At 40.3% G+C, this 19,125-nt stretch overlaps 1 protein-coding gene across 3 annotated transcripts in view; it reads left to right on the top strand.

Annotated features, from left to right (window-relative positions):
- Positions 1-2,472: 2,472 nt before the first annotated feature.
- LOC138017914 (inverted formin-2-like) overlaps positions 2,473-19,125 on the top strand; it is a 40,697-nt gene continuing 24,044 nt past the window's right edge. Inside the window, exon 1 of one of the 3 annotated variants that reach the window (XM_068864921.1) lies at positions 2,473-2,999. In XM_068864921.1, coding sequence (XP_068721022.1) covers positions 2,606-2,999 — 394 coding nt within the window. In that variant the 5' untranslated portion in view covers positions 2,473-2,605. Of the gene's footprint in view, positions 3,000-8,891; positions 9,370-16,976; positions 17,475-19,125 lie in introns of those variants that run through there. The other 2 variants (XM_068864920.1, XM_068864919.1) reach the window with 2 other exon arrangements.

Raw genomic sequence — 19,125 nt, 5'->3', positions numbered from 1 at the left:
AAAGAGAGTTTAATACTTTTTCAGTACACGTGGAGCAATCAATTTAGTTTTGGCTTTCCTGTTTATGGCTATCCCGTCTGTCTGTTAGTTCAAGGTTTCCTTTGGAATCTCGCCACAAAGTAAGTTCATTCATCTTGGGTTTATTGCTCGTTTATAAGTCTGTGATCTAAGTTGTTTCTGTTAGAATTATATCAGAGAGATTATACAATAGGTCGCGTGTGAGACTACATTGACCGCTTGGGTCACTTGAATGTAATATCTACTCTTTGATTTTGCTGATTATCATAGTTATTTGCTTCGTTTGTGTTTCTTTCAATTGACCTGATAAATCTTTTTGTTTGTAATACGTTCTTGTATTAATTTCAGATCGAATAAAATTACCCTTATACGATTCTCGAGAGTCCAAAGTCTGTATTTGTGAGTTTTCACTGTTCAAGGAAACACAAACAAATTTCAACCGATAACAGTTATCCTGTTATGGCGTGTTTGCTACGATAACTGATCTTATGCTCAATATTGGTCAATATTTGACTGAACCTGTCATAGAGGAGGTCAATAAATTGGACAAACATTTTCCCGCCCTGTTAACTGCGTTTTGTAATTAGGCCTGTTCCAAACGTCGTGCTACTGCCGTGCCGAACTCAAATGAAATTGTCATTTCGATTTTAAGGCAGCAATCTCGTTCCCAGAGTCTTCGTTCCTCTTGACCAGCCGGTCTCTCGTAACCCGACCCGCTGGTCAAGGGGAACGAAGACTCTGCGAACGAGATAGGCACGGTTTGGAAAAGGCCTAAGGAAGTCGATTGACTTAGGTTCGGCACGACCACTTAGCACGGCAGGACTTGCCGTGCCGCACGGCAGTAGCACGACTTGGTTTCAAACGGCGTGCTATTGTTGCGCCGAACTCAATTAATTTAATGTATTTTGCATTATTTGCATACTGTTACGCTGGATGGATGGTTTGTTTTGTCTTGTGAATTTGGCGTGACTGTATTTGTTCGACGTTTGAAACCGCTGCCGTGCCATCGTCGTGCCACTGCCAAGCCAAATTCATTTGAGTTCGGCACGGCAGTAGCACGACGTTTGGAATAGGCCTAAGAAAGTCAATTTCCCCGGGGGGAGGGGGGGGGGAACTCCCAAATGAAAAGGACGGGGTGCTCGTCGTACCTTTTGGGGGTTAAAAAAGCGGCTTTGGTACCTCTTAGGGTGTTCAGCCTCAAAAGGTCCACAGCGGGAGCTTTAGCGGTACCTTTTAGGGCATTGCGCCGAAAAATTATGACAGGAGACATTAATTTGACAATTAATTAACTAATTTTTAATTTTGTCTAATTAAAACCCATACTTTGGTGCCTCTTTGGGGTGAAAAAAAATTTCATGCCACTGCCACAAGACAGGATCTTGGTACCTCTTGGGGTTTCTTCTCAAAATTGCCGGCGAGCACCCATGTCATTTTTATATGGGAGTGTCCCCCACCCCCCCTCCCCCCCTTCACTCCCCGGGCGATTTTGACCGAGTTTCCTGACAAGTGGCGTGTTTGGAAGCAACCCCAAATGAAAACACATATCATAATGATTTTAAATTATATTGAATTTCACTGGAGATTTTTCTGTTTCTGATTTCGCTTTTCTTCCTTTTCATTACAAGCTGTGACATCGACATTTTAACTTGGAGCATATAAAACTCAACGAAATTAGGTTTCAAATTCAAAAGACCCGTTAATGAATAGTTGGAAAGTTGCGTAAGAACGCCCGAAAAAATCCATGCAGGTATGAATCCGTTCAGCCGGGATGACGGTCCTGGATTTTCAGAACCTTTGCGACGCTTGAAGTTGCTCATCTAACTGCGATGATGTTATCTACGTTTTGTAATAAGTCGATTTTAGCCTGGGAAGTTGTAACGACAGTTTCCTGAGAAGTGGCGAGTTTGGAAGAAACCCAAATAGGGCGTTTTCAACAAGCCTCTAGAGACACTAATAACAATGGAGGAATATACGACGAACAAAAGAATCTAATGAGAGATCTTTTGTTTTCGTCCGCCAACATGGCGGCGATGACGTCACGTGAAAACCTCCTGTACTCATATCATAATGATTATAAATACGATAATAACTTTGAATGACTGGTACGCGGTCGGTATCATCACAGTCATCAGCAAACTTTTTTTATTGATGTAAACCTCATGTTTTTTTAGCGACTCCAAATGAAAGAGGCTAGGCCATGAGACAAACACGTGCTCACATTGGCAAAATAAGATTTAAAAGGCAAATTTCAGTTCACTGCTGGCAATATTTTGCTCAGTCTGGATTTTTCCCACCAAGTCTGAATTTGACCCGTCTAAGAGTAGATTCAAAACGGTGAAACCAAAGAAGACGTGACAACGTGGATCCCTTAAAGTGAACAGTGACGTTGTTGAGGTTGTACTCATTAGAATAACCACTAACTCTGTTCGACCACGAGGTCACGGAGTCGTCACAATACTGGATAATTTGGCAGAGAACACGGGAAGTAAGGGGGCGGTAAAAGGAAAACAAACTTATCTCGGTTAGTTCTGAAAACGTTGGTAATTTATCAGCCTCTCATTCAGTTTTTTCGACTTTAACTATCAACATGTCCAAAGTTTGGAAAAAACTCTCTTTGAAAGCTGGGTTTGGAGTTTCAGACGACAAAGACTCTGGAGGAAATGGAATACCTCAAAATTTAAATGCTGTTGAACCTGAGCTTTTCATAAAGTTCGTGAGAATCCCATCTCTCAAAACTTACTCAAGCCTTAAGGCAAAACTAGGAATTTGTTCGAAAGAGTGGTTGACGGAATTCTTAGAGCTTGGAGGATTGAGCTCGCTTTTCGAAGTACTCGAGAAACTTAGCGAGCGTGGTCTGGGCAAGTTTTCCGATGCTTTTTTACAACTCGAGTGTGTTCGATGCATAAAAGCTGTTATGAACAATGTTACCGGGTTGGAATATATGGCGAATGACTCTTCCTTAACGAGACATCTCGGGACTGGTGAGTAGTAAAATTTATTGAGTTCTTATTTACCGTTTCGCATGAAGAAGTAATTTTTGATTTCTAAGATTATTAAACAGCGCTGACGTAAAATGGGCCAATTAGTGGAGTGGTATTCTCGAGTCGAATGCACTCTAACGGAGCATGGCTCGAAAACGGGTTTTCTTTTAACCCTAAAAATTTTCGGTTAGGAATTTCTGAAAGGAAAATGTGTTTTTCAACCCGGGGTGCGCAAAATATGGTTGCCAACTCCAGTACTACATTTGACTGACTGTAAAATTAAACTTGATGACATTTGAATTAGCATCTTTTCATTGCTAATTTCATGATTTTATTTGTTTTGCAATTCTTGGCACACGGTCTCTTCATTCGTTTCATATAATTTCACGTAAATAAAAAACCTATTTTAAGGAGGTCATCAGAAATTTACAATTCAACCAACTTATCCTCTCTCTAGAGGGTTTCATAATACCACTTATTTAGCGAAAAAACATCACAGGCTCTTTGCATAACGGCTGAAGTTGGTCAAGTGTGTCCAAACACATCACGAAAACAGCACGCCGCAATTATCAATGTCCTGTATCTATTTACATTACCAAGCTTGTGGGCTCACCCCTGAAAAACAGCGAAAATGAAAATTGAAGCAGAACCAGACGTAACCGAATATCACCGCGGTCGACTACAGAGTACACTTGAAAAAGGAGTATTGAACAGTACGAAAGTATTTACTGTTAGAGAACGAAACTCTCTACATTTGTTTAACAAACTTGTTTGTGCACTCGAGCTTGTGTAGGATCCCATAGGTCATAAGTTACTTTACAATTAGACCCAAATTATCATCAAGAGATTTCGCACACACGCTGGATTTGCATAGAATCGCGGCGAAATAACCTCCCGTCATGTCAGGAATCGAAATTTGAACCATGTTATCATCACTGCAACCGGGCCACTTCTCTTTAGATGTTTATCAAAACAGTCAAATATGCTATAGGTGGACATCACCGCCTGGTTTATGGACGAAAACAACAGGCATTTTCTTACATTACACAATTGTAGTCTGTGCATGTGTCAACCAATTGTTTGCCAACCAGCTATCTGTTACGTCTCCATTCATCAATGAGCAGCTTCGGTGATGTTTCCGCCTGCTATATTCGATATGCGATTAGAAATGATTAGGCGGGAGTTTTTAGCAATTTGACTGATGCCAACGTGAAACTCACTGACTTCCTGGAAGTTCAAACTTGAGCAGCACTTACATTCGGGCACGCACAGCAATGTTCCTTCAATATCACATGACGTTTTTACTGATGAACCAATGACTCAAGACTCAAGCGAAGATGGACATCCGGACAATACGAGCTCGTTACCAGGGTGTCTCTTCCTCCAGTCTCATCAGAAAATGGATTTGTTTTAAAGTCAAAAGGGCCAACATTGACGGCTTTTTTCGCATAGATTTATGTGTAATACTGGAGGAACGTAATAACCAGCGTTTGATTATTATAAGATTATGACAACATTACAGAAGAGTAAACGAAAATTTTTTGACCCTAACCAAGAATTAATGATATCTATTTGGGAGCCAGCGAGCCATGCGAGTCTCGCATTTAATTTTAATAAAGAGTGTTTGTCTAAGCACCCATTCAAAACCGTTAGCTTTCAAAAACTGCGTTGTCTGCATGTTGACTTGCATGGCTCGCATGTTGACTCACATCCCTCGCGCTCTCTAGCCTGATAAAGATAGAAGATAGAAATGTGGACGCAAACTCTCTGAACGGTGAGAGGCCTGCCGAGGAATATTAACCATTAAAGAGGAGAACAGATACTTGTTTATTTGCACAGTACATGAAGTCTACAAATACCTATTTTACCTTCAAATGCCACTGCAGAACATTTCAAATTCCATTTTCCGTGAATCTTCCATTACTTGTGTTACATGTGAACCTAGGCAGTTACCGGTACTATCTTTAAAGTAACTGGTTCCCGGTTAACCCAATTTATTACTACGACCCACCAGTGCGAAGATTGTTTACATTAGACAAATAAATAAAACTAGTACTGGAAATTAACCTGAAACTTAGCGATGTTTCGCCTAGAACCACTAGGCTTCTTCATGCACGATCGTTGGTGCAGGCCGAGATGCATGACGGGACACCACGCAAAACAGTGTCCCAAGAAAGAGAAAAGCGAAACCTCAGTCCACCCCTCCTATTTAAGGAGGGGGCCTCAACCCTCTCCCAGATCGCCTCCTTCTCTCCCCGCTCGAACCATCGCGCCTCCTTGTTTAGAATACATCAGGGGGGAAGGTGTTATGTTCACTGGGAACCCTGTGGGTGTATACCGGGGAGTCGTTGTAGATATTTAGCTGGAGCTCGGCTTTAGGTACTGGTTCAATCGTTGTTTTAGGGCCTGTTTAGTTTCCCCGACGTAAGATTCATCACAGCCCGGGTGGGCGCATTTGATGCAATAAACCAGGTTGTACTTCTTTTCACTGGGGTTCTGTCTTTTACATTCACAAGCTTTTCTCTTAGGATGTTGACAGGCTTGCAGACTGTTGACACGCCAAAGGCTTGGAAAGTGTTTTTTATTCTGTCAGAGACCCCGTCGAAGTAAGGGATGTCTTGGCCCTCTGCGTGGGGCCGCTCCGGTGTTATCTTGGGACTTCGTGGCTTTGTGGAAGGACCATTTGGGGTAACCACATGCTCGCAGAGCCGGGTCGCAGAGCTTCACAAACGATCGTGCATGAAGAAGCCTAGTGGTTCTAGGCGAAACGTCTCTAAATTTCAGGTTAATGTCCAGTACTAGTTTTATATATTTGTCTATTTATTCAACTAGATGTCTAACATTCACCATTTTCTATTGTTTACATTACTTATTAACACGAAGAGAGATAGCTTGGATTTTTCAACAATATATCGATTTAATCTATTAAACCCCAAATCATTCAGATAGCCAAAACTTCATATTTTTTGACCCATTTCCGTCACTTTTTTGTTTGTCAGCGTTATGATGATCTATGATTTTGCGATACTTCAGAGTCACGTGTTCACAAGTTTGTTTTTACAACTCATACATGTTTAGAGTTTCAATTACAAACTCTGTTTTGATTGGCCACTCTACCTCACTGTGTAAATAGTTCACCCTGAAGTCAAACGAGGAAACGAAACAAAAAAAAAAAACGTATCATTTTGCCCTTATTTCTTTCTAGTTCATTTTTATTAAGTATAGTTGCGTTTTCACATTCAGGAAATGAACTGACCATCTTAACAGAGCAGTGATATGTAGTTTAAATAAAGGCCTTTTTTAATCGAGAGTTTGCGTTGACTGCGGTGAGACATTTTGCGACAAAAATCTTCATTCGGAAGCAAACGCCAGCCACTTGTAACGCCCCCAAATTGTTACCTCTTTGATTTTTATCTTATGCGTGCGCATTTACTGCGGTTTTCATAATTCTGCGGAATTCATCTTCAAAGGCCAACGACCAAACATTCGGCCAAACTGTGTTTTGGCTTACATCAGTCAAACTTCCGACGCCAACCACAGATGACTAAATCAATTGATGCGTGAAACGTAACCCACCAATCAGCATCTTTGGTTCCCACGGTACATTCGTACATTCGAACTCGACGCCGATGGTCGGTTCATACTAGCAAAGTAAGTACACCTTAAGTACACTTGAGTCCTACTTCAGATGTGAACGAGTTTAATTTAGCCTACTTCGTGGCCATAGAAGGGCATTTCCTTCAAAGAAGCCGAAGTGCACTCTCAAGTCTAGTTCAAACCATCCTAACGAGCTTACGTATCTACTATTAAAACACATTACGGAAACGGGCGTCAATCAAGCACGTTTGCCACATAACTTGGTTCGGCAGGTTAGGTTTGGAGCGGCCAGCAACGTTAAGTTTGGCAGGATCTGTCGCACTAGGCGACCTTGGAGCGGCGGCTGATTCACACGGCGCTCTTGTCATGTGCCGAACCTAACGCATAAATTGTGATATTTCATGATCTTACCACAATACACTCCGAAGTTTTACCTGTACCTAGGCCCCTTTACCATTGTATGGATTTCAGTTTGGTTCGACACAGGTACGGCGTATGAATCAGCCGTCGCTCCAAAGTCGCTCTTTAGTCGAACTTTATTGAGTTAGGTTCGGCACATGAGCGGAGCAGTGTTTGGATCGGACCTTAGGTATACTTATTCTGCTGTTTAACTGACTAGCGGCAAAGGGCGACAAATACTACCGACTACGGACAAAACGAAAAAAAAAATTACTACCGACAGAAAAAATATTAACCGACTACCGACCTGGACTGACATTATCGATATTTGTTTTCAGAAAGAAGAGACCGGAAAAGCACTTTGTATTTTTTCTAGTTTACGAAGTAACCACATTATAGAATTTCCTGTCATCTTCTGACTTTTTGTTCTAAGGAGTTATTTTATGATTCGCTTGACGGGTTGCCAGATTTGGCTCAATTTAACTTAATAAATGAAGTGACAAATGATGACCACCTCAGCTCCCAGTTGGCTCGATGTTGATATCTCATTTGGTTGAGCACTGCACTGGTAACGGAGAGACCATGGGTTCAAAGCCGGGTAATGCCTGAATTTTAGGCCTTTACCTTTCGTTACTGCTTTACTGTAACAAGTAACGTTCGTAATAGCGGTGATCTCAAAATCTTAAAATGGAATATCTCGTCTGGGGCAACCTTCTTTTCAAAGCTGTACTGTACAACCGGGTTCAGACGTTCTTTCTTGGCAAACCGAGGGAGGGGGACTCCTTCTGGATAACGAAAAAACGCATGATCGCAGCTTACAACCTGCTTAACTTGGCCCTTTCCTTGGTTCCTTCGCTTCAGCGTGAGGAAAAGTCCTTGGAAAGAGACGTTTTGGCAACTTTACGCCATCATCTTGTCTTGAAACGAGCCTCGACAACAGTGATGCTGGGAACAATTGCTATAGTTGCGACTTTTTGAGAGGAATGTAACGCTGGTGCTCAGGTATCGCAATCCAGTGGGCAGGGTGCTGGCCACTGACTTCTCTGGGCCGAAGTGAAGTATTAGTCTCTCCCTCTCGGCGCTCTTCAGGACTAATTACTCAGGCCGTAAGGGCACCGAGTTATAAAACATGTCAGATTTAATTTTTTTCTGGTGAAGCAAAATGCGCAGTAGAAAGCACGTGGCGGTGTTTGATTGGGCAATACACAATAGAAAGCACGTGGCGTTGTTTTGATTGGGCAATGCACAATGGAAGGCACGTGGCGCTGTTTACATGAAGTAATCCAAAATCATGGAGAGCACTGTGATGCGTTGTTTGAATTACTGAAGATCTGCTTAAGTGCTAAATTAACCATACACCACTGTATCTTTGCAGGCCCGAGTATAGGCTAACTGTAGCCTCTTGTTTACAATGCGTTTTGTGGAGAACTTTGGCCAGACTGCTTGCTACGCAGCTTACACTGAATTTATTTTAGGAAGTGAAAGATGCCCCCGACCAGATTAGGTCAGACCACAACACCGGGGACAACGTCCCCTACACTTTTCGAGAAGTGAGTGGGTTCTTTAACGTGCCATACTATTTGATTTCCAACAAGGGCTATGTGACGGGACCTCCGGTTTCCAGTCCTTATCCGAGAAGACTCAAAGTCTAACCATTTGCGGGTGGCTGCACTTTCTCCTCAGTGTAGGTTCGGCTGGAGTCGAACTCTCGACCTCCCGCGTGGCAGCCCGATGCACAACCTATTGAGCCACCGGTGCACAGGCCTTCGTAGGTTTTCTGTATGAGATCTTAAGCTCCCATCGCCTGAGAGCACATCAATATATGGTCGTGAGAGCCACGTTTAACCTTTTGTGACCTTGTGTGTGTCACGTGTTTTGTCATGATTTATTCAGAATTATGAGAGCACCTTTGACAATATGGACCCCATTCATGCGCTTATTACTATTATCTCAAACTAAGGAACTGTTTGAGTTATGGCCAGTCAAAACTGGCAAAGAATTCGGAAGTCTCTCATTTCTCAGCAAAATGTCCCTGTAGAATCAAACCAAGGTCAATTTAGCAACGCCGACCCAGAATTATGCATCAATTTGCTTCGTATTCCATCTCTGAAAAATTTCTCTGCTCTTCACCCCAAACTTGCCAAATGTTCAACGACGTGGATGGCAGAATTTCTTTCCCTTGGAGGCTTAGATGTACTCATGAACGCATTAGAGATCCTTTCATCGCGTTTGTCAAGCTCAAATAATGAAAGTCCCTTTATGGATGCTTATGTTGCGACTGAGTGCGTCCGCTGCATCAAAGAAGTCCTTAACTCGGAAGCTGGGGTGCAACACTTTGTCGTCTCTCCGGCACTCGTCTGTCAGTTTTGTTACGGTAAGAAAATGCAATTGAATTTGTCCTTGGAAAGGAACGTATTCTAGATCTTGCTTTATTCCTCAAGGGGTTGTACATAAATCGTATTTGCAAGAAAAAGTAGGCTAAAATGCCACACGGATTGTTCTTCTGTGATATCAAACATTTTACTTGGGTTTTGAGTTTCGAAACCTCTGTTGATGCCCAAACAATCTCTCTCAGTCGATTCTCAAGGATTTCTTTGGGCCTTATTCCTTTTTTTTCGCATCCTCTGCTAAGGGAAATTCACTGACTTGATCAAAAGACCATTTTGTTATTCTGCTAAGCAAAAAATATGTCTAATATCACATTTGATAATAATACCGGCTGAAATATTTGCTTTTGTTTTTTGACCTTTTGAGATTTGATAAATAGTTTCGATCTATCGTCCGGGAAAAGTGTCCAGTTTCAATATTACACCAAAGAGAAGCAAAACTTGTATACCACGTTTTTTTGCCTATGCGATACATTTAGTTCAAGCAAGAGTACATTGCGTGATATTTGAAATAATATATGATAATATAAGCATAGGAAATTGTGTGAACTTGGTTGTGCATTTCGTGACAACTAACCCATTTATGCATTCGTCTGTATTGACCAATCAGAGACGCGATATTCTGTTGAGTATAGAATTAGCCAGTATCAAAAATACCATAATAATCTTTGTTTTTTCCCTCCAAAATTTTGCATAAGCATTGTATACTTTCTCTTGGCACTTACAATAGTCCCAAGAGAAACTGGAAACAATGCTTATTTGGGACAAACAAAGAGTTTTATGGTATTTTTGATACCGGCTAATAAGTCACGTTATCGTACATATAAATTTACTTGTATATAATAAGCTTAATAATAATGCACACATTTTGATTGGTTCTTGCCACTGAATGATCTGTGAGAGGCCAGACGCATAGCTGACATCATCATCAAAAACTTTTGATTTTATATATATATATATATATAATTCCATTCCATGCTGCTGTGCATCTGTTCAGTAATAGATCACAGATGACGTCCAATCTCGTCCCCAGAGCTCTTCTCTTGACTGAGGGAGAGAAGAATTCCGTGGAACCCTGAAACAAGGTGTCTTTTGCTTGGTTTTTGTGAACAATCAAAAGCGTCTCTAATTGGTGCATTGATGTTAGCACGAGGAGTGAGCAGGCGCCGTTAGGTTCAGGTAGCCAATTTTTCTATGAGAACCCTACGGCGCACGTTAATACATAACAATATTTCACACTAACATTAAATTTAAAAAAAACCACAAACTTCAATTTACTGTTGCAAAGAAATACAAAAAAGTAACAGCGATAAATAAATAGATAATAAATAATAATATTCTTGGGTTGCATGTCACGCAAGATATAATTTCTGACGGTTGAGCGTGCGAATGAGACAGAAATTGATATTTCTACGGCACGGGAACAGAAGGGTCTGGGAACGATTGGTGTAAGGCATGATGGGTAGGAGGTTGTCTATAAAGTGTCAGTTCATCACGTGGTGAGGCATTCTAGGCCTGCATCAGTCCGATTAACTTTTGTTTCTTTTATAAATCATTATTATTTTGTAACTAGAGGTCCTCTAAACCCCGGAGGGATCGTGGCATTGCATTGGTTCGGGGAATACGTTTCCAGTTTTTTTTTTTCCCCACGGGGGTTTTTTAGTTTTTCGTATCCGGCGGTGTCACAGGGAATCGTTTCCCGTAGTCAATTAGTTGTTGTTATTGTTCCACATGTAGGTGGTTCATGCCTTCTGCTGGTGCGAGGCCGAAAGATACCAAAATAAACCTAATGGATTGCATTTGTCGGTGTAGTGAAGTTGAAATTGAAAACATAAATCGCTTACCATTATAGAAATTGAGTCAAGAAATGGACATGTTATAGAAGAGGAATAAATAAACAACGGGTCCACGTCTCAGGGCTGTGCGATATACTGTAATTGAGTTATTCGGCGAAATTTAGTACTCAAACTTGTAGAGTTTAGTATGGAGGCACCATGTTGGTATACTGCTGAAGTACACCAACATGGCGGCCGCAAACCTGTGGAAACATCCGCAATTTAGTTTGGCTGGTTTCGTATAGACACGTCTCCTAGTATATTGGCTGTTTAGGCCACAAAAACCCGAGGGAAATCGGTGTTCTTATGCGACTGGCATTTTTTTGAAAGCCGTCAACATGTCACGTACTGTGAAAAACTCTGAAATTCAAACTGCTCTATTTTCGAAACGAAGAACGGTACCGAGCTGAAAACATGGGAGCAAATATATTTTTAAAACCTCTTGTAGCTAATCAAGATAAAAACTCAAAAGGCTCTTTAGTGTAGCATTTTATCTTTTGTGACGTCACGTGCAACCCAAGAATTGGTGATGTGCCAACTCTTACAAATCTCGTAGATAATTGCTTAACAAGTTCTTTAAAATATCTAAAGAGTTAGCAGTTACAATGACTGCAATATCAGATGGGAGGCTATTCCATTCCCACTCCGTTCCAGGAAAATAAGTCTTGTATGTTCAACATAATATTTAAAATCATGGTTCCCACTATGTGTGCTAAAACGAACTGAAAATGGTGCGAAAAGCTCTGGGGTTCAAACAGTGACAACAGGCGTTGTCAGAGGAGGGCAAGGGGAGAAAAAAGCCGAGAGGGAACTGGGGAAAGCCTGCCCCTCCCTCCTCTCCCCGGCTCCCGCGTGGCTTTTACCTCCCTTTCCCTCCCCCGTCAAGGCCTGCTTGATGTTCATTTACATACGCAAAAAATAAACGATACGCCCCAGTGAGGACACCAGAGTTCCTTTATACTGATGACTTCGTGAAGCAGTCTTTAAGACAGAATCGTAGCTAACGAAGGTCGACAAATCTTGGCCGTTTAAAACTTGGTATATAACACCGTGATTCTGAATAAAATCAGCTTTTCAGCCCCGTATATTCATTTATTCCAGCTCATTTAAATCTGCATTAATTCATCTTTCACATCTAATTCATCTTTTTGTAAAAGGCTAACAGATCATGAAATCATGAAGCTTCAAATTATTCGGCATTCTCATCTTCTTAAATGACCTTTTTTTTCAAACAAATATGCGAATGCAAAGACAAATGACCCTTCTCCCGTGATAATTTCACTATTTTCTTGCGATGTCAATTGAAATACTTTCTCTTTTATCCTTCCTTTGTGTTTTATCGCTGTTTAACACTTCGAAAAAACGTGGCTCCATCCCTCCTTAAGAAACACCAACTATTTGACCAAAAAAGCGAGATTGGTCCGTAGGTATCCGTGCACCTACCGTTGCCATGGTGAATAGCATGACTGACATTTAAATGGCTTCTGCGCCACGTTACCACCAAAAACTACCTGTGAAAGTCAATCGAAAATGGCGAGATATTCCGTTGAAAAAAAACGATGGTCGTATCTTAAACGACAGCTATCAGGGGAGAATCAGTTTAACATTCTTTCGAGTGATGCATCTCCGGAGTTCTGCGTTCGACTTTTGAAATCCCCGTCTGTCCAAAATTATTATGGTATTCGAAGTAAACTAAAAAGTTCTTCGGAAGATTGGATCACCGAATTCCTCGATAACGATGGGATGGAAGTTTTGTTAGGCGCTTTGGAAAGACTGAGCTCCAGGAAATTGTTTGTGGACGCAGTTGTGCTTCTTGAATGTACTTATTGCATCAAAACGGTGCTAAATTCCAAATCAGGTTTGCAATTTATGATTGCAAATCGCGAATTTACCAGAAGACTTGGTGGAGGTTAGTTACATCATATATGCAAGTAATGTCACTTCTGACTCTCTTGACGCTGAAAATTGATTGCTGTGCATTTATGATTTCCGCTTGAAGAATTGTGTATTTCAAAAGTGCAGCTTACCATTTTAAACATAATAACTTTGATATTTGATATTTAAATTAACACAAAGAAGGAACGTTTTGCGCCACAAAATCAATTCAGCCTTCCCCCACTCGCTCTGCATTCACACCAAACTTTTAACGTAATGTTGCAGTGCCTAAAATGCAATGCAGATATTTGTGCTTTATCAAATTTTAAGATGACTAACTGTGCAAATAATGATAACAAAAAGAAATCAGCGAAACAATTTCCTGATTTATACATGAACAAGTTTAAAAAGTTTAGGATTGAGAAAAAAATGAAATTTCAGAGTTTTTGAAGAACTCGCGCTTTCGATGCCATCACAGTCTTTTTGTGAATACGAATCACGAAATTAAACGTCCCGGTAGATCGCGGGGAGCGTGTAAACTTGATGCTAAATCTCTCTATTATCTGTCTTGTCCAACAATTGTCGAAAAAAGGGCTATTTCTTATATATACTCATGCGGTAAAACCACAAAAAAAAGACAAATTTTTAACTCCTCCAGAGGGATTTGGCTGAATAGCCCAAAGGCTTACGATTCGATCATGATCGTCTGAATCAACAGAATGCTACTTATGCTCCAAAAACAGAACGTCTCGAAGATAGTTTAAAAAGTGGCCTATATAGACTGTATTCATAAATGGCGGTCAAGAAATTATTCTTTTGTCTTTGTGCTAATCATCCTAACTAGCCTCACTTTGGAACAAAAATTCTTTTGAGTTTTGCTCGTGTTTACGACGCTAGTTAACTTAAGTTAAGGCGACGAAAGACGAGATACAAAAACCCTCAACTTGTCGCGCAACATTGTTTCGTTGCAAGTTTTGGTCGATGTTTCGCGTTTTTCACCTTGCGCGATCAACGTGACCCGCAACAAAAACATTTTTTGCGGGTTGAAGAAATGCAGGGCGCTGATTGGTTTTGCTAGTACACGAGCACATTTGTGCGCAACAAGTTGTGAGCTTGATGAAAAATGAACAACAAAGCCAAAATTTGTTGCTCAGAGTAGACCCGCGCTCAACTTTCTTCAACCCGCAACAAATGCTTTTGTTGCGCGACAAGTTGATCATGCAAAGTGAAAAACGGGAGACATCGCCCAAACTTGCAACAAAACCATGTTGCGCGCCAAGTTTAGGGTTCTTTTGTATCGCGTATTTCGCCGCCTTTATGATGATTAGCATTAGCATAAAGACAAAAGAATAATTACTTAGCCGCCATTTATGAATACGGTCTATAACAGCTATAACAGTGATTACAACATTGTAACCAATAATAACCAATTTACAGTTTCTGAACAAACAAATTTTCCTCAAGGGATTTGGCGGGGACTTAAAATTGCAAGAATTTGCAAATTTTGCGAATTTTGCTAATTTCGAGAGGAAACAGAGCGAACCTCTAGTCAATTGACAGTTTCGTTGTTCAGAAGTTATTCTTTACTTTTGGCCTTGTCACTGCTTACCAAACGGGACATTTTCGTACCATTTACACATTGGTTATTTCCAACCCTTAGAGGCCAAGTACACGTGACCATAATACTGGGCCGGTTACCGTTTGTTGTTCAGGCCCGGGTTGCTCGTGGCATGGTTAGCGCTAACCAGCGTTAAATACCATGGAAACCAATTCGTTTCGAGCAACCGGCCCAAGGTTGTTCCGGTGGGAAACCAAATGGAACGATTGACTCCAACGGAAATTTTCCGAAAAGAAAGGACAACCTTCAAAGGTTGTCTTCTTTTTCCACTTTGACCGAAACGACCGGAATCTTCTGTTCCATTTCTTTTGCACCACTAGAACCAGTCTCCGATGCGAGGATTACATCTCTAAACTTGACGGGCATTATTTGTACCCAGATCCTTACGGCATTCAGAAATGCACTCACAAATGGAACTGCTCATTCCATTTCTCATTTCTTCGGTAGGGAATGTCTAGTACCATCCCACAAAAATTTTTCTCTTCGAAATTTCCGTCTAAATGGTAAGCGCCTTAGTGGATATCAAACAACGTTTGCATGTTTGCCGCAGCTGTGAAGTATTTAGGTGTGAGCACCAATTTCAAAAGCCTTTCGGTCATTGCGTACATCTGTTCAAATACTTTTAAAATTATAGAAATTTAAACAGCTTGCCTCGTTAGTCTGTCGCCGGGATAATTGTGCATAGTGGCGTAAAGGAAGCGAGTTTGAAACAAAAAAAAAAAAAGACAATCGATTACCTCTTTTGTCAACAAAGACAGCTGTATTGACCGTTTGTTGCGAAGCTTTCTCCCGAACGGAAAAGCTTTGTTTATGTATCTAACACACAACAGCGGCTATATTGGCGTTTTAATGTATTTTCGTCTAATACTTTCATATTGTCGCATGTTGCTTGCTGTTCATGTGCCGCATAACATAGCAAATGAGGCTGTCTCAGCGATTTAAGAAATAAACGTACATTCAAATTCTACGGTTCTTTGCACGTGTATTTGAACGTCCAAGGAGGCCAGTGATCATCTGTTACAGATAACTCGTGACTGGAACTGGTGCCTGTGCTTACTAAGAGAGGGTTAGTAGGGCGAGGGTTCTACTGACACTCGAATAGACAGTTTTCTTGACTTTCTTGGGACAAAAATGAAAGACAGCTTCCAAAAGCCGAATTGTGCTGAAATTAACAAAGTAATTTCATTTCCTAGAACTATAAAGACATTATAATTAAAATTAAGGAATTTATTATTGGATCAACTAAATATTAATGCGTATATGAAGTAATGTACCAAAGGCAGAGAGAAAATTATTGCCAGACTTGTTGTACTCATTCAAACGATAATTTATAAACTCCTACGCTTCCTACACTGTTTATTTTAAGGCAGGTAAAACCGTTTATTAAACTAAGCAACGTGATTCATTACTTGGTTCTCAACCTAGTGTCTCTCCCTTTTCATCACACTATTAAAAATGACGACCGTTATGTTCTAAAATAATATCATATCGGATCTGGAAGTCCATGGACTAGTTATATTCAGTTCTAGAATTCCTCTCGGGGTCTCCTTTCTGTTTAATGCTGTTTACACCTTTTTCTTGCCTACTGGCAGACTGAAACTGGTTATGGTTTGAATAGATTCCCTTGTGGTTTCAGCAAAGATGGAATCTCATTAGCAGTAGACAGACAGAGCCTTTAAATTAATAGGCCATTAGACTTAGATCACTTCAACTGTGCACCTGCAGCTGCACTATATCTTTTCTCTTTGTAATGATGGCTAATGTTTACGGAAAATCAACTAATGGTTGACTTCGATTTGCAACTTAAATCGTACTTTTAATGGAAAGCTCATGAATCCAATCTTTCTTTCATAGATCAAGATTTAGCGGCGGCGAATGATTCCGATATTTTAGTTCGATATGCTAAAACCTCTTCTGGCTATTTTGTGTCTTAATTAATGAATTCAATGGCATTACTTCCCGTCAAACGATGGCAAACAGTAGAAAATGACATCTCGTTTGATCACAAGCTCGACCTCTTAATGTAAAATACTGTCTAAATGCGGGATGACAAGACAAGGACTTGTGTTGCATCTCAGTATCACTTACGAACTTCTGTCTCTTCATGGCCCTGGACCTTTTTTGTTTCGATTTTAATGTCTTGGCACTGAAGAGATATAAGGTGGCTAGTGTTCATCATTGATATCTTGCGTGTATTCTTCGTAAAATATTACACGGGATTTGCAAGGCAATCCAAGACACATTTTCCTTGTGTAATAACCTGAAAACGTGCTTTCTGGTTAACCGCAAGTGGGTTGTTATTGAGAAGCTTGGTTGTAATAATAGCACGAGAAATTTCACACCTCGATGCCTCACTCCGTTGCCTTAATGGCTAATTGTAGCATCGCCAAAAGATGGGAAGTCGTGCGACATCGGTTCAATTCTTCGAGAGGTGAAGATAAAGTTGAGAACTCTTCCATTTCCAGTGATATTTCAGCCGAATTATGCGTTCGTTTACTCCGCACTTCACGTCTTCAGAATTTTTCCGGGCTCAAAACGAAGCTCCAAACAAGCTCTAATCAATGGATATCGGAGTTTCTTATTCAAGGTGGACTGGAAGTTCTTTTTCAATCTCTGGAGAGATTAACTATGTCTGGGAAAATGGCATTTTTGGAAGCTTTCATGCAGTTAGAGTGCGTGAATTGTATCAAAGCCGTCATGAACTCTAAACAAGGTCTTGATTCCCTGGTGCAAAACAAATCATTGGTTCGCAGTTTAACCAAAGGTTGGCTTTGTTTTTTGCTTTAATTTTTTTGTCTTGACATTTTTTGTGGAAAAACTAAAGACTTGTAGAAAGACAAACTGTCAACAGTTTATTTTGGGTTGCAATATTTTGGTAGCCTTTGTGGGAAAACCTACAAGACTCGTAAAAATACAAAAACTGGCACCCGTTTATTTTGGGTTGCAATTTTTCGAAAAGAAATTGTCTCCTGGCCAAAAAGAAAAATTGGAGCCATTTTTTACATGAAAGCTAATTTACGACTTTTAGATATACATACGGGCGCAATATGTGCCTTGGTTTTCACGAAAATTTTCAAATGGGTTTAAAGATTTCTTGGAAACTCTCCAAGAAACTCATTTTAGCTTTTATAATTTACACTGGCCTCACAGGAAGAACGAATACATTATTTAATATCAGGACTCAAGGAATGGCCTGGACATTTCTGTCTGTTGACTTGTCATATGCCCAAAAAATACTCCAAGCAAACCCACGCAAATTTACAAGTGACAATATGCTCCGGTATCGTGAAGAAACGATAACAATTCTACCTCTCCTCTCACTGGAATTTAGATTCGGGAAATTAAAAACAAAAGGAGAGCGCAAATTAAGTCCTTCAGACGAAAAATTTAACTCCCTTCCCGCTGGGGTAGGCAATTAATTGCTTCTGATTATAAAAATTCATTCTGCTAAACTGAATAAAGTAAACTCAGTGGCATGTGTAATATTAGTATACCCCTTAAACTTTCTCCTTATTGATTTAATTTTTGCCGAAAAAATCTTTCAATTTTGCAACAGCGAGACAGTCCCAATTTTAATATATTTTATTTACTCAGAGGATGTCTCAATTGAATGTTTTGTGTACTTACGCGTGACTGTTGCATTTGTGTTGTAGATATCTAGATATCGACTTTCACTTAGCTTCAAGGAAAGACATCAAGAGAAAACTACCGTGCATTATTTGTGCACAATTATGAGCAGTAGAAATTTATGTATTATTTTGTCGCAAATGTTTAGTTTTTGAAAACTGTCGCAATGGTTTTAAAAACTGAAGCGAGGAAAGAAACTTGACTTAATTCGAAAACATTTTGCCAAGACAAAATAATTTCCTTAGTCGTTTAGTTTTTTTTTTTTTTAAGGAAAGACAGGGAAAACGGGAAGTTTTACCTTTGAGCAATTAAGCTTTGTTTACTCTGTGACATAACATAAGCATGAACATAAGCATAAGCATAAGCTGTGTAAACCGGGAGTGACATAAGCATAAGCATTAGAGAAAGGAATCGTTTCCATTTTCTTATACTTATGCTTATGTCACGTTTATAACTGTGTAAACCGGGTGCAACATAAACATAAGCGTAAGACCGAGGTGTCTGCTGTTTTTGATGCCAACGGATATTCAAGTTAATAGTCCCTAAATCTTGCTGAGGCGGTTCGCAATTATCCGCTTCCTTTACGACAAATCGCCAGAAACAAAATTCTCGGTCCGTTGGTTGCAGTTCCCTAGTTTTCTTGTTCTTTCCTTTTTCGGAAATATCCCTTTCCCAACAGGACCTCTGTAAGTCTGTTTTCTCGTCACCGTCGTCTTCTTCTACGAAGCAAAAACAGTAGTAGTAGTAGTAGTAGGAGGAGAATTTTTTTTCTTCTGCGTCATTTTGGA

The sequence above is a fragment of the Montipora capricornis genome, chromosome 9 (assembly GCF_036669925.1).
Source record: "Montipora capricornis isolate CH-2021 chromosome 9, ASM3666992v2, whole genome shotgun sequence".
NCBI classification, from domain to species: Eukaryota; Metazoa; Cnidaria; class Anthozoa; order Scleractinia; family Acroporidae; genus Montipora; species Montipora capricornis.
This window is presented reverse-complemented; position numbering and strand designations above follow the sequence as displayed.